Below are 16,045 nucleotides of genomic sequence, written 5' to 3'. Positions count from 1 at the left end.
CAGAATTAAACTATTACTGACATTGTGGGGTTAGATCTGTAAATATATTTTATTCTGGCCGTAAAGAAAACGGATGTTTGGAGTTGTCTAATCGTGAAACAGAAAAAAAATATGTGAACTGCATGTTATGTAAACCCAGCCACTACAAACACATTCAGTACAGTCAAATATTTTTGATAACCATTGAATGACTGTTTCTTATTCTCCCACAAATTCCAATGTAAAACGTGTATTATGATATACACAAAATCAAGTAGTCTTTTTTGATTGCATTCAATTTTACAGCCATGAGAACAGGAAATGAATGGATGGACATTGGATGATGAGGAGGGTCATCCTCGAATCCAATTTATTTTCAACATGATGACAATTGGCAGCTGCTATTGTTTTTCCACTTCACTCAAAAGCAAGTCGAACCAGCCGTGACTTCAAGTGAAATCAATCCATTTTCCAAATTGTAAAGTGTGAAATTTTACGGTCACTTAAAGATGTAACAGAAACTTTTTTTTTTTGGTCTTCAAACAGCGTTAATGACTTAAAAACAATCCCGGAAGTTAATGTGCAATGCTCTGCTTTTGAGATTAAATCGGGTTCCCACTTTGGAACACTTCACTGTAAATTATGGCACCGCCTAAATAAAATATAGCAACATGAGTCGAAACAACAGTCCATCTTCATGCTGTGTGACCATCATATTGCAAGACGCTGTTTTTAAGACCAACTTTTGATTCCTTTTCCTCCCAGTATTAGACACTAAGCAGTCTTTTTTAAATTTTTTATTGTCACTTCATTGTTTATCCACAAGTATGAGAAGTGGAGGCGGTTGCTATAATTATAACCAGCAGAAACCAAACAGCTTTAATCCATCTATGATGGCCCGGAAGCCAAGGGGATGGAGCAGCCTGTCATGCTGTTCCTCACGTGGCCAATCCTGGATCCAAGTTCATTGGATTCTTTGATAACAATAATACTGCAATTAAGCTTGGAAAAAAACTAGGGCCAAAACGCAGCAGATGACGACAACTTTATAAATCAAGCCGCTAAATTGAAAAACAGCACAAAAGCGACATGTTACTGCATCACATGACGCAGTCTCTTGTTTTACATTAGACAGAAAGGTGAGGAATTTCATGAATTTTTAAAAGCAAACAATTTAAAAATCATCTATGATTTACACTACTAGTCAAAAGTTTGGACACACTTTATGCTACAAGGGAAAAAAATGAGAAAGTGTGTTCAAATTTTGGACTGGTAGACTTACAGTCACAAGCCAAAGTGGTAACTTATCCCAAACCAATTTTCTTTCTTTTTTTTTTTTTTTTTTTTACAGCATTTGCTCTAAACTGTCATGCCAGGTGTAACAGTAAAGCAGAGATTCACCTGAGACTTTCTTTCAAAACTCAGAAAGCAGGACATTGTTTTGTCCAAAGTACACGTCAGCACAGCGGATGCAAGTTGCAAACTTCACTCACTGTGACAGCGATTTCTTGCGTTCAACACAAAGGGACAGTGCTAAACTCCACACCAATCTTACCTGTCAAGACTATAGCACAAAGATCACTACTCATCAGTCCCTTAAACACAGGAAAGCAAGTCAGGAGACAGATGCTAAAACGTTGACTTCTCACGCCTGTCAGGAGTTCAAAATGTTGAGCTCTTCTTGGAGCCTCTTCACGTTATTTTTCTCTCTCTGGAATACAACTCCACCCAATGTTCTTTCACATAATTCATATCACTGTAATCAATATACTATGAGTATAATGCCTTGTTCTCTATTATGCAACATTGGTGGCGAGAAAAATGTCCCACCAACTAATACATTAAGTCATAATGAAGCTATTTCAGAAAAAGAGTACTCAACTTCAAAAATAATTCGAATGCAGAAGAGGAACACGTCACAGTCTAGACTCTGCACAGACAAGTTGATGAATGATGAAATAAACAAATAGGTAAATATGAAAAGCAGGATGGTCTTTCAGAAGCGCTGCAACACCTCTCTGTGCTACATGCTATGTGTCTAAAAACGAACGTGTGAGAGTGCGGGGGGTGTTTGTGACGCGTCTCTGTTGTCTCTACTCAGCCTGGGTGTTTTTCTGACTCTTCAGGCATGTGCAGGTCATTTTGACCTAGGTCATCTCTTCCTAAGACAGCAAGACACTCACAAGACAGATGGCAAGGCGGGAGATGGGGAAGGGGAGAATAATAGAGAGGGAGGAGGAAAGGAAATAAGGACATCAAGTTAAAGGGAAAAGGGGGAGTATACTACTATCAGACCCTTCTGGCTGAGGGACTCGTCTTGTGGAGGGTGGAATGTAAGTTTGAGAGAGGGGTAAAAACAAGGCCAAAAAAAAAAAAACCTCCCCAAAGGAGCTATAAGGGAGAAACTGTGTGTAGGTAAAAGGTAAAGGGGCTATCAGGATCTGTGATCTTGTTTTTAACTTAAGGGTTACGGTCCTGAGGCTCATGGTATGACAAGCACCGACTGGACATCACATGTCAAGTATGTCTCGCAGATATTGAGTGATGGTGCATGTTGTCACTGAAAGCGCTGAGTCGAACCCAATGTGTCACCAGCCTGAAGGCAGAGAAAATATTGTACAAGTATTCAGAATATTCCCAAATTGCAGAAAAAAAAGGTAATCATTTCTTCCTCCGTGGGAATGCATAGTTGCCTTGCACATAATCAATCTGCTGTTGTGTTAAAAAAAAAAAAAAAAAAGTGCATTCACTCATGGACAGATGATGCTCAAAGTCAGAATCATAAACAAACCTGGCAATAGAACATAACTGTGTAGTAACACAATGTACTAGTAACGTAAATGTTCCAAGAAGAAGGTAAACATAGATTAAGTAAACCAGAAATTGAACATTTTATTTGAGTTACACAAGGGTCAACCAGTGCGTCACTTGCCGCATGAGGACATGCTGGAGGAAAATGCTTAGCTCACACCCCGACCCAACAGCAGAGTGCTTATTCAGTGTAAGTCATCAAATTCCTTTTATCCAGTCCGATAAAATACATTGTATCCTGTAGAACAAAGACATCTACTGTGGCACATTCAAATGCATGACATTTTATGTAAAACAAAAGACATATTCAGATGTCAGTGATGCCTATTCATCTCCTGATAAACACTCCTTTTTAGATAAGAAAAAGGTCAGATGAACTTTGCAACTCACCAAAACTAAATCATCGCATTTAACAAAGGGACACTGTGGTTGTATGAAACCGAGATGAACTTTACCAACTTGCACCATGCATGCAAAATACAATTGCATATTTTGAACATCAGTTTGTCCTTCCTTCTAATGGCAAATATTACCAAGCATGATATGCGGCAAAATACAGTCGATTAGAGGAGTCAGGGGACACCGAAAAGCAGAGGCGTTTAAGGAATGAACGAAGAATGTAGTCAATAACATCAGCTGTTAACCGTCAACATATGGAAACGAAACAAACCCAACATTCTGTCTCTCGTAATGACAATTGGCGGCTGTGGTGTGAGGGAAGTTCCCATGAACCTTGGCTCTATATAAGAGCTTGTGGATAGTACCACAAGGAGTACATATAATAAAAAGTACAAATAATACGATTCCAATGATTACTTTGGTAACAACGTAATGAAAATCAGGGATGGGCATTCCGTCTGTGAGTTTGCAGTTGGAATAGCTGACAGAAGCCCGCTTAAAATCAGAGGCAGACCCGCCTATAGGCGGGTACTATTGTTTTTTACCCGCGAAAAAAAGGCGAACGACGGATGACAGAACGGTACCCACGCTGCAGAAGGATGAGAAATAACAGACGCTCAATTTTTATTTAAATGCCCAGCTCTGGTGAAAAGGCCTAAAAGAAAACGCAGAAAATTCAATAATTTTGTGAGCTCGGTCTGCCCAATGGCCGTTTGACTCGGTGCGTATGTCACTGGTCCAACGGTGGCGTCTTCAGACTCTGAAAATGGCGATGACAAGCTGTCGATAAGTATCGGTCGCTCGTTTTTACTGTTCAATTAAAGGAGAAAAAAAAAATGAATCAGAATAAAAACTATGACGAGCGCACTTCACGGCCAGCAAGTCAGCGACGTGTTTCGATGACGTCATATCCACCTTCTTCATGACTTCGCCCTGCGTGAAAGTTTTTCAAAGTGTACTTCTAAATCCATTAAATACTCGGTTAATGTGTATCAATTCGAGAAACTGTTCATTGCGACATGGATATTTTACTGTTTAATACAACATATTCAAATGTGTAAAAATCATGTCCCATACAGCACTAACAGTAAGTAAGAATACCCCAAATACAGGGAAGGGAAACGAGAATTACAATACATCAACATTTGCTTATGATTAGACACAACTAGAGTGATTTCCACAATTAGATTTAATTATTCACATCTTATAATATGTTCTATGCTCCTCCACTAGGCCAAACAACAGCAACAACACATTAAAGTTTCACCATCAAAAATTGGCATGTCCTTATCAATCAAGCCAGGAACACAATGTCCTTGTAAGTTCACCCCTGGATCAAACATGCAATGAAACATCGGAATACTGTTAACCCAAGCGCTACATCTCAGTCACTATACAAAGTTTGTGATACACTGTATGGTTAGAAAACAGCTGTCCATGTGTGTCTTGTTTTGAAGGGTTGCCAAGAGAAAGCCTCTCCTGTCCAAAATGAACATGGCAGCCTGGCTTAGTTTATAAAAACATCACAAGAATTGTCAAACAATCTTTTTGGAAATGCGAGACCGAAGTGGAGATGCATGGCTATCATGCGCAGCACTGCATTCGGCGAAAGCCAAACATTTCGGGCTGGGGATTACATAGACGGGAAGAAATGGGCTTTCGTCTATGTTTAGTTCGACTATTTTTGTAAAATTCCCATTCATCACCTACAAAATCATAGGTGGATAGGCGGGGCGGTCCGTCACATGGGCGGAATGCCCAGCTCTGGGGAAATCCTTATAAAACTACGCACGCTTTCAAATCTTCAAACCCAACACCAAGCAATGAAACCCTTCACTTTCCATGTTATTTTTTTTCTTTATTTATTCTGGGGCATGTGAATAGTATGAGCCATGTAATGCAATGAAGAAGAAAAAGAAGACTGCATCCAAATTGCCTCAATTACGTCATTTAAAAAAAAAAAAATTTGAATAAAGGTATGCCAAGATGATACCTTTTTATATGGCTGTAAATCAACAGTCGCTCAAATCAAGTGAAGAATGAAAATGTTATTCTTGACTTTAGAAATTAAGAGCTTTTAATATGTGATCTTTTTCAGCCGATACCGATCCGCTGAAAATCACGTGACTGGCCCCGATTTCTGATCATGTCGATCAAATCAGAACAACCCCAGTTGTGTATTTAAAACAACCACACAAGTTTGCCTTTGGAAAACCCTAACCCTAACCCAATCTCAATGGTAACAAACAATGCAAAATGCCATAGATGGGATAACATAACTACCACTTGCAGTGGTATAACCCTCTAAAGCAACTGGTATTGGAAAACAAATGGTGCAGCAACGAAACAGTCCCATGCATATATTCTTTATCCTCTACAAAAAAGGAATATTACTGAAGTTTACTGAGCATGGTGACTGTCTACTTTGTACAGATGCCTGTCTGTAGGCCAAGGCATCGACACAAGGAGCCACACATCGAATTAATCATATTCCAAGTACAATTGTGAAGAGTGCAATTTATCTTTCTAAAAACATTACAAATCTTTTTGGTAGTGCTATATGGGCGATCTGGAACCAATTAATGGCCTTTCCATTCATTGCAATGGGAAAATTAAGTTAGGAGCGTGGTCATGGAACAAATTAGACTTGTAAATCAAGGCACCACAATAAAGTGAGAATGGATCATTGTTGGGTGTCTTGAAGGCTCAAACACTATTGCATGTAAAGGGCTGGAAGTAGTTTTAGCAACACGTGCCACCATCGCGCTTTGTATGCATTATCTGTGAAATGAGCGAAGAACAGAAGCCTTTCGCGGAACACACAGCTGTGTTTAATGAACCTACTTACTCTGTAAAAAGCTGTTGACAGTGGCAGCAGTGCAGCAGCCACGGTGTACTCCTCAGAGCTGGAACAGTCCTGTGGGTCAAACAACAGGGGACAAGTGAGAGTGGGGCAAGACTCAACAGGTCACAGGTTACACATTTCTCTTACAGTTCCTAAAACACACCAGGATCACTGAAGAAAAAAATCCTGTGCATGTTGTGGTGAAGGAAAATTGAGACGTGTTATCGCTGGTACGTGTTCCTCAGCTTTATCTTAAAGAGGGAGTCAACGCAAACATTTTTTTGGAAGAATATATTCTACGCAAGCCCACTCGTTGAAACAAGGCATTCTGATAAATACTGCGTTTGTGGAATAAATGTTAATCCATTCGTTTTTAGCCATCTCTGGGGGCGGCCATTTTGTCTTCTGTCGACTGAAAATGACATCACAACTGCTCACAACGACCAATCACGGCTCAGATTGAGAAACAGGTCAGCCGTGATTGGTCGTTGTGAGCAGTTGTGATGTCATTTTCAGTCGACAGAAGACAAAATGGCCGCCCCCAGAGATGGCTGAAAACGAGTGCATTTTGCCGCTTAATTTATATTCCACAAACGCAAAATTAATCAGAATGCCCTGTTTCAACTAGTGGGCTTGCTGGGAACATATTCTTGAAAAAAATATGTTTGGGTTGACTTCCGCTCTAAGAAACGTTCCGTCTAACTGGACATCAAGCATGCAATGTGACACATGGGAATGATCAACGTGATGAACAAGAAGGGGTAAACTATCCAAATTGTACCCATTGTATAAAGACAGTCGTGTCCTGTTAACTGTCAGCGCCAAGCAAAAAAAAAAAAAAAAAAGTCTGCCAAAACCACTCACTTCACCATGCTCCATAGAAGACATAGACATATGCTTTCAATAGTGTTATATAATCCTTGCCCTGACACACTTGTGTTAAGCACACCAGTCTTGAATTTATTTGCTAAATACTTTTTTTTTTTTTGCAATCTTGACCAGACTACACTAAGTCTTATCACAAACTTTCATAACATGTTGCATAAAATCTTTTACTTTCTCAGCGCCATTTGGCCATGCCGAGACTGACCCAATTGTTTTTCTTTCCATCTTTTAAATCAAGGAATGGTTGGAAATATTTCCTCGCCGACAAATAAGTGTTACCCCTGCCAGCAGTTTTTTTTTTGGTCATCTTCTTGTGCACCCGCCTGTCCATCTGTCTTGGAAACTTGCTAGGGTTTACGGTCTTTTTTATGGGCCTGGGGCATATTTCAAAAGTATAATAATAATAATAATAGAGGAGCTATGGGAAATAACTTAAACAGTGAAAATCACATAACAAACTGAAAATAATTATCGAAAAGCTAATCAATCTTGGCCAAATTTGTGAATTTATATCTACTAAATGGCTAATTTTCTGCTGTTTATCCATAAAACACATCAACTATTCAATGTATATTATGCATATTAACACAAAATTGTTTTTTAAATACTATTATCTATATGCACGTCTTTGAATTTGGATTCATTACTCAAATATGACTATCGCATAATTGGGGCATATTTATGACTTAACAACATGGGCAACACCTTAATCTTCTACCTTCCTGCTTGGATAAGATTCAAATTTCTTCTCTGTCCAGAAAAAGAAACAAGGAAATAGAAAATAAATAAATGATGTTAGAAACATTACTAACATTTCTTTTTGCTATTTTAAAATGTATTCATTTATATGTTTTTGAGGAAACTAAATTAGCCATTGTAAAGGCTTCATCTGGTATAAAGCAATCTAATCAATTAGAAATACAGAATCTTGGACAATCTTGCACCGAGAAACAGTGTGAACAATCATTTGACATGGAGCCTTTTCTCATCACAGCATGTGAACAAAAAGTATATTGCTTTAAATTAACATCTTTTCCACATAATCTCTTTACCGATTCTTGGGTAATTCACAGATAATCGATAACCATTCAACATACTTATCCACTTGAGATCACAACTCGCAGGGAATTGACTTGACTATATGTTTAGCATAACCTGGACACAAGCGGTGTTTCTGTCACAGAAATGACAACTAATTAACTAGTAAACACTTTGGCAGGCATGTCCAAACTTTATTTTAAGTTAGATCAGATCAGAGGCAGCGCGTATCTGTGTTTCGAGAGAACACCATTAGGATGTGAAGTACATTAAGAGTCATCAAGCAGAAGCCTTAGGGGCTCTAAAAAAACTGATATGAGAACAGGAGAAAAGGATGCAAGTTGGACTCCAAAAGTACTTCATTCACAGGAAATTGGTACTTAGTGGCGCGAAGCTATGTCAGGATAAGAAACTGGACTTAAGGAGAATATAGCCAGAGGAAACAAAAGTAATACCATGTATAAACAGCAACACTGATTTTGACCTGGTGGCGTACCTCATAACCCTCAATTGGAGTCGTTGCATGCAAAAAAGTATGCGCATTTCTTTCGTAGCCTGCTTCACTTCAAAGTCATGAAAAAGTATGTGCGTTTACATAGTCACACATTGAGAAATCAAGAGTTCACTGCACAGGGTGAAGAATGCAGCATTCTCTGATAGTGTGGTCTGTAATGGGGCCCCTGTTGACACAATTGCTTAAGAGAAGAATGACAAAAAAAAAAAACAAGAATGTACAGAGGAGCAAAAATGCAAAACAAGTGCAGCAGCACATGAAAGTGTCGACTTAGCAACAGTTTCTGTTTTATTTTGCTTGTCACTTTTGTTTGTCTTTTCTGCCATTTGGGCTGCGATAAAAAGTTCCACCTTGGAGCGGCACCAGAGCATTGTTTACCGGCATAGTGAGCAATGCCGCACGTTGCTGAAGTTCCCGACCAGAAATGCACAGGTGATGAGTGAATATTTAATAAACCATAACAAAACAAAAACGCATACATTCAGTGATGCATATAGTCATTTTAGAATAGAATAGAATGTCTTTATTGTTATTGTATATCAGGTTGACGACAAAATTTGGAGTGCAGCTTTTCTTTGCAACAAAAATTTTCAGATTTGAAATCATCACAAGATCAGGGAGAAGTTAAAATGATGCCTTGTAGGAGGTGGTAATGTCCACAGTGTTCTGTGTAGCGCCGTTTTCACAATGAGAAAAAAGAAACAACAACAATTTTCTGGATTTCCAATCCTGATGGACATCAAATATAAAGGTTGACTCAAATAACCCCAAATAACATGACATTTGTAAATTCTAAGTACCTATTTTTTTGCTTGTAACATACTAACATACAAAGGCAGCCTAGACATCTGTAGGATTCTAAAATACTACATGTCAAGTAAATGCTATCGGGTTAAGCCCACTTCAGCTACAATCTCCTCCGCAATGGACGAGTAGAGACAGCATAAAAGCTTTCTAGATAACTTCCCAAAGAGAAAAGCACTACAATCTACAAAGGGCCTGATAATAAAGACAAAGTGAAGTGAAAACTAATTATCCAATGACATGAGGAAAAATAGCCAGGCATTGAAGGCAATACCACTACGGATCCACCTCATGTAGGTAAACATTCCAGTTTATTCGGGAGTGTCACGAATTTACAGACAAAAAATTGTTCTAATGTGTAGCCCTCGTGTTTCTGGCCTCTACGACATGCTGCTGTCTTCTTTTCCTCACATTAGTCTTTTCCTCCCTCTTGAAGCTGCGGGAACTCTTCACGGCTACAATGACTAATGTGGCTATTGGGCGTCAGAAAGGTACACGACACAGTGAGCACAAACAGGGAACTCACGCATGTGACATAAATGTTGCAGGAAGTGAACAAAGGGAAACTTCCTGAGACACTATCCAGGAAATCTGCTCGAATGAAGTGATGTGTCTGGAATGCACACATAAATTGCACTTTTACGCATAAACATATTCTAGTTAATTAACAGGGTTGACCATGAGGAGGAGGAGGCCACAAAGTTGAGGTCTGTGGTCTATTGACAGTTCTGAAACCTGATTTCAGCAGATGTTTACCTGGCCACATTGGCCATCCAATGGAATGAGCTGAACATGGGAAGGCTACCCAGTTCCAATTCCCAGTGACCACGACTACGTCAAGCAGTCCATCAAGGCTACGGAGGCAGACAGAGGCCATGTTTTCACAGCAAGAAACTTATGTGCTGAAAAAAATGTCAAAAGTAATGACGGTACACACTGAAACGGTTTCAACAATAGTCTTCAGGCTCAAAATAGAGGTGGGGGGGGGGGGGGGGGGTACCTTCCAGTATATCAGCTCCAAGACAACAGTGAGCTCAATTTTCTCGAAACAACATCTGTGTGGAACATGTGCTCATCTTGCCCACTTTTCGCCTCAGCACATCAAACTCACCATCATGTGGGCTTCGGCGGCACTGTGGTCATATGACGCTCTCACCGTAATCCCCTCTCCTAGTAAACTGCCATTCAGAGCGTGTTTTTGAACTAAGATGAGGCCTTGGGCCATGAGAGAGCTGCGCACAGAGGACTAATAATCCCATCTGACAGGAAATGGTTGGGATGCCAGGATACATCCACAGCAGGCCTCATTCCCCCACATGGCTTGTATACTGCGGGCAGCAGGAGCACCGACTGGTGTACGTGCACACACATTAGCGACTGCAATTACCTCAAATGCGTCAGTAAGGCTTGTTACTTTGTGTGATTCATGGCAGAAACACAGACAAGTATAATAACCTTTGTTTAAACAGGAAAAAATATTGCAAAATCTTGCTGGTGACAACACATTCCTGAGAATGCATCGGGTTTTTTTTTCATACATTACAGGTTTTGAAAAATGGCTTCTTGGATAATCATGTAACGAGGGCTTCAACGATTAATCGAAAAATTCAAATAATTTGATTACAAAGAAAGGTTGATGCAAAATCTCTGCCTCAAAGCTTCACAGCATGAATTTTTCCGTAAGATTTACAATGCATCCGGAAAGCATTCACTGCGTTTCACTTTTTCCACATTTTGTTCTATCACAGCCTCATCTCAAAATTGAATGAATTCTTTTCTTCAAAATTCTACACACAACACCGCATAATGACATTGTGAAAGAATATTTTTTGGGGGTGGCGGGGGGGTGGGGGTGTTTCGCTAATTTATTAAAAATTAAAAACTAAGACCACACACAAGTGTGGTCACAAGTATCGTATATAAAAGTATTCACAGCCTTTGCTCAATACTTTGTTCACGCACCTTTGACAGTAATTATAGCCTCAAGTCTTTGTAAATATAATGCCACATTCTTGGCATACCTATCTTTGGGCAGTTTCGCCTTTTACTCTTTGCAGCACCTCTTCAAGCTACATCAGGTTGGATGGGGAGCGTCCGTGCAAAGCCATTTTCAGATCTCTCTGGAGATGTTCGATAGGATTCAAGTCCGGGCTCTGGCTGGGCCACTTCATGATCTTCACAGAGTGCCACTTCTTTGTTTGTCTTGTGCTTAGAGTCATTGTCTTGCTGGAAGGTAAACCTTCACCGCAGACTGACGTCCTGACCACTCTGAGCCAGGTTTTCATCCAGTATATCTCTGGACATTGCTGTATCGAAAAAAACACTTTTCCCCCCACATTGTCATTACAGGGTGATGTGTGTAGAATTTTGAGGGGGGAAAATATGAAATTATTCTATTTTGGAATGAGGCTGTAACATAACAAAACAAGAAAAAAGTGCTGTGATGTGAACACTACTAATGATATTAATAATATGTGAAAAGTGTCTGTAAAAGACAGGGCAGGTCCACATTTTGGGATGATTTCACACTTAACCTGGAAGATACGATTGTACAATGTGTACCACAGCACATCTACGACCGCCGTACCAATATTAGCTCATTTAACTTCATCTACCATCATTTGCTATGGTAGAACATATTATAATGCCCCTGCAAGTATAGACACAGCTGTTGGTGCTGACGATTAAAAAACAAACACAATCACACAATCAAGTCACACCAAGTCACTCAAAACGCAGATTGGCTGATGCCTTTTAAAGTCATTCACTCTCAAAGTCACAGATACTATAGTCCAATGTATACCTGCACTTCACATGCACATAGTGTTCACTAGTGCAAAATATTTTTGTATCCATTTTTTCATTAATTGATGGGATAGTCGGTGGAATAATGGTAGAAAAATCTATTATAAAAACAATCAAGGTACAACCTGACATGTAACTCATATCAACCTGTCTCTCATATGCAGACATTTGACTTACTGTACAGTTTCGTTTCACAAGCCACCACCTGATCCTCAAAAACCTTATGAACACTAATTACAACCACAAACCGAAACTGTTATTTAGCCTGAGGGGGACAATTTAACGATGAATGTCATGATTGGCCTCCTAATGACGATGTCATTGTGAATCGGCTTCATGCTATCGTTCTACAATAGCAAGCAACATTTTTTACATGATAGGTCACTCTAATCGCTCTCTCTCTCTCTCTCTCTTTCCCTCCCTACCGCCTCTCCCTCTCTCTCACGCACACACAACTAAAATATCACTGTGAGTGTGTTATGTGGCAGGGGGTTGCAAGAAAGGGTGTGAAGTACTAATAATTTGACCGCCAGTTTTCTATTTATATTCCTTTCACAGCTCATCTCAAAGAAATTCATAAAAACTGAGCTCAGAACAGATGCCTGGTTAAAACGAGAGAGAAAAAAAATCAGAATGTGTGTCACTCGTTTTAGCAGCATGCCAGGAGTGTGAGTCTCCAAAAATCTTCTTTGTTACTATGCGATAGTAAAGTCAGTCAGTCAGTCGGTTGAGTCCAGTTCAGTTTAGTCCAGTCAGCCAGTCAGACTGATACTGCCAATTAATAGTTTTGTCACATGGCGACAACTTCAACATTGTATTCATGCCCTGAGCAGCCGCCAAGATTAATTGGCTTTGTATTTTTAAAAAATGACTGGAATCCAAAGTCACTCCATGAAATCCGTACACTGGGGACTGCTTACGATGATTATAATCCAAACAAAAAGCCGATTCAAGCCAGTAAAAATGAAGAATTAACTATAACGACCTGGCTGCTTTAGCTGAGTGACTCTTTCAGGGCTGCACAAAACACACAGCTTACTGATTTTGACACTTATTTCAACCATGGAGGCACCAGGAAGAGACAAACAAGCTGTCTGATAAACAATGAGCAACATGACTGGACTCACGTTGTAAACGACTGGAGTAACACAGGAAAGCTAAAAGCAGGAGGAAGGGTAACCACGGACAGTAGGTCTTTTGTACAATTGTGCTTCTCTGACACTGCTTTTGCATAAAAGCTGAGGACATTGTAAGCAATTTCCTGTTTTGATTCCCGTTCTGGATGGATCCGCCACCATAAATCGTGGTTATTTTTACCTCAAAATGATTTTATGTAAGAGGTCGGAAAAGAAATGCGGTATGGTTGCAGTTCTTTGCTACAGAAACTTAGAATAGAAGTAGAGGCTGATAATCATTCAGTCATTTGACAACTTTGAAGAAGAAAAAGTTTAGGCATTTATTTGATTGCTGACCAGCTGAGGTTACTAAAGTGATCGGGACAAATGTCAGTGCAAAACTTTTTTTTCCCATGGTTTTCGAACTCTGGGGATTACCTGCAGGGCACAATTCATCATCCGAATGATGTAGTCAAACTGTTGGTGGTCCAGTATGGCCCGATTTTGCTGGACATGAAGACTTAGCTCCTCAGTCAGACATTGGCGAGCTGCTTTGCCTTTGAGTGCCCGCAGAGCAGCAGGAAGAGTCTGTGAAGAGGGTGATGAGGGACAGTGAGTGAATTGTGGTTTCTAGTCAGAGTTTTTATCGTTTTATTTTGATGACCGGGATGAACTATTACTACTTTACTATGAAGTCAGTGATTGCAGTATCAGTATGTACAATCCCTTGGGTAGAGCCCCGTGTTTATATGTCAAAGCAGGTTTTATAGCCTCGCTGATGGTTTACAGGATAAATGTCATGTATTCTTACATAAGCAGCGAGATGCATGCTCTAATTATAAAACAAACATATTAAGTCACTAGGATACAAAGCAAACTGGCTGTTGGGCAGCATAAAAACAAAAAAAGTGCTGTATTTTTGCCTCCGATTTACCGGTTTGGACACAGAGCCCCAGTGAAGGAAAATGTGAGACAACCTCCACGTCTGTTAAAACCTTGGGATGCCAACACACAGGATGGACTAATTTACCTTAATAGAGGAATAATCAGTTGCTCAAGGGAGTAGCTAACAGAACACTAACTACCTGACTGTGAAAAAATACATAAAATCTAGGAAAGTGATTCTCAAAGTGTGGTACGGATACCACAAGTGCTATGTATGCTTCCTCTAGTGGTATGTGAAACATCTAACCTTACTTTTAGTCTTTAAAACTCTTTCTTAACATTAATTTATAGAGTTTCTATTTAATGATGAATCAGATTACAAAAAAGAAAACCACAGCTCATTTTCCATAACTTAAACATAAATAATGATTCAGTTACTGGTTTGGTCTGTAATGTCTCAGAAAAAAAGCACAAATGTTGATCATTGTTTTACAAAGCAAAAGTAAATGTTTTATTTTGATTCAACACAAACATGATCAGTCTGCTTTTACTGATGACTACAGAAAGCGGAGGATAATTCCTGTTGAGAATCTTAAAATCTGGATTTGGACAATTTTAAATAAAAAATATATCCAAAAGATTAATCAATTATCAGAGTTTAATTATTGATTAATATGATCTATTACTTAAGTGCATTTACCATTGTCGATTAATCACTACACCTCTACAATAATATTTAAAGGTAAAGTCAATCCAAACATTTTTTTTTAGAAGAATATTGGATGTTCTATGCAGTCCCACTATTCAAAACACAGCGTTCCGATTAATATTGTGGACTATAAGAGTAAAATCCACTCGTTTTTGTTAATGATCAATCACGGCTCCGCTTCAGAAAACAGGTGAGCCGTGACTGGTCGATACCTGAGCAACTGCGATGTCATTTTTAGTCAACAGAAAGTGACAAAATGGCCGCCCCCTGAGACGGCTAAGATTTGGATTTTGCTGCTTAACTCATAATCCACACACGCAAAATTAATCTGACTGCCGTGTTTAGACTAGTGAAGGCGCATAGAGCATATTATTTCAAATAATTTTTGGGGGTTGACTTCAGCTTTAATGTCTTTTTTTGCAATACAACCTCTGTTTTAGCAGAGTAAGCCATCAGTGCAGAACACTACCGGTCATGACGGTGGTACTTGGAGAGCCAAGTATTTTTGGAGCTGGTATTAGGTGTATAATTAATGTAAAAAGTTTGAGAACCACTATTTCTGGGAGATAAATATACAAATACACAGAGCTGGGCAGTCCGTCCCGAGGTCAGACTGGTCGGACACTCCAGCCCGGCCGGACGCCCATTTATGGGGCAGGGGGTGGGGGCTGACAAATTTTAAAAAAGAGCTCGACTACGCAAGGCCGGAAGTGGACTTTAGTCTGGCCCACTAATCGGCCATCATGCGTTTGATGTGGTCACGAGGCGGACGCCGGACCGACAAAAAAGGGTCAAGTGCCCAGCTCTGCAAATACATAATACATCTAATAAAGGAAATTGAATGATTGTACACTGAACCTTTTCAGTCTCGAGGGTCTTGTTTTCGAAGATGAAGGCTATGCAATTCCTCACCACCTCAAGCCTGCGAGCACTGTTGAACACAGAGCCGGTCTTTCCTATAATGGACACTGGAAAAAAAACATAAGGAATCCAAAAGTTAATATCAAGAATGGGTTCTGATATCATAATAGTCATAGGTGATCATACCGACAGGAGGACCAGCAGGTACAACACACTTCTTCTCAAGCCGTGTTAATGGAGGGGCATTGGTGTGTTTGGCCACACCCTCCTGCAGCAGCTTCTCCACTTGATCGTCACACAGTAAGGGGAAGGGTACCTGGTGCACCCGAAGGTGTGATCCCTCTGATGGTCTAGGCACCTTCTGGAATGCCAAGTGGGGATTCGGAATCTCCTAG

General features: G+C 39.8%; 1 protein-coding gene across 2 annotated transcripts in view; it reads right to left on the bottom strand.

Annotated features, from left to right (window-relative positions):
- Nucleotides 1–16,045, bottom strand: part of sbf2 (SET binding factor 2) — a 98,120-nt gene that overhangs the window by 27,884 nt on the left and 54,191 nt on the right. For both annotated transcript variants that reach the window (XM_086025431.1, XM_086025432.1), the window contains exons 14-17: nucleotides 15,837–16,041; nucleotides 15,648–15,757; nucleotides 13,634–13,783; nucleotides 6,038–6,106 (exon numbers count right to left, since the gene is read on the bottom strand). In XM_086025431.1, coding sequence (XP_085881557.1) covers nucleotides 6,038–6,106; nucleotides 13,634–13,783; nucleotides 15,648–15,757; nucleotides 15,837–16,041 — 534 coding nt within the window. The remainder of the gene's footprint in view (nucleotides 1–6,037; nucleotides 6,107–13,633; nucleotides 13,784–15,647; nucleotides 15,758–15,836; nucleotides 16,042–16,045) is intronic.

The sequence above is a fragment of the Filicampus tigris genome, chromosome 3, assembly GCF_054856515.1.
Source record: "Filicampus tigris isolate MCC_2025a chromosome 3, RoL_Ftig_1.0, whole genome shotgun sequence".
NCBI classification, from domain to species: Eukaryota; Metazoa; Chordata; class Actinopteri; order Syngnathiformes; family Syngnathidae; genus Filicampus; species Filicampus tigris.
This window is presented reverse-complemented; position numbering and strand designations above follow the sequence as displayed.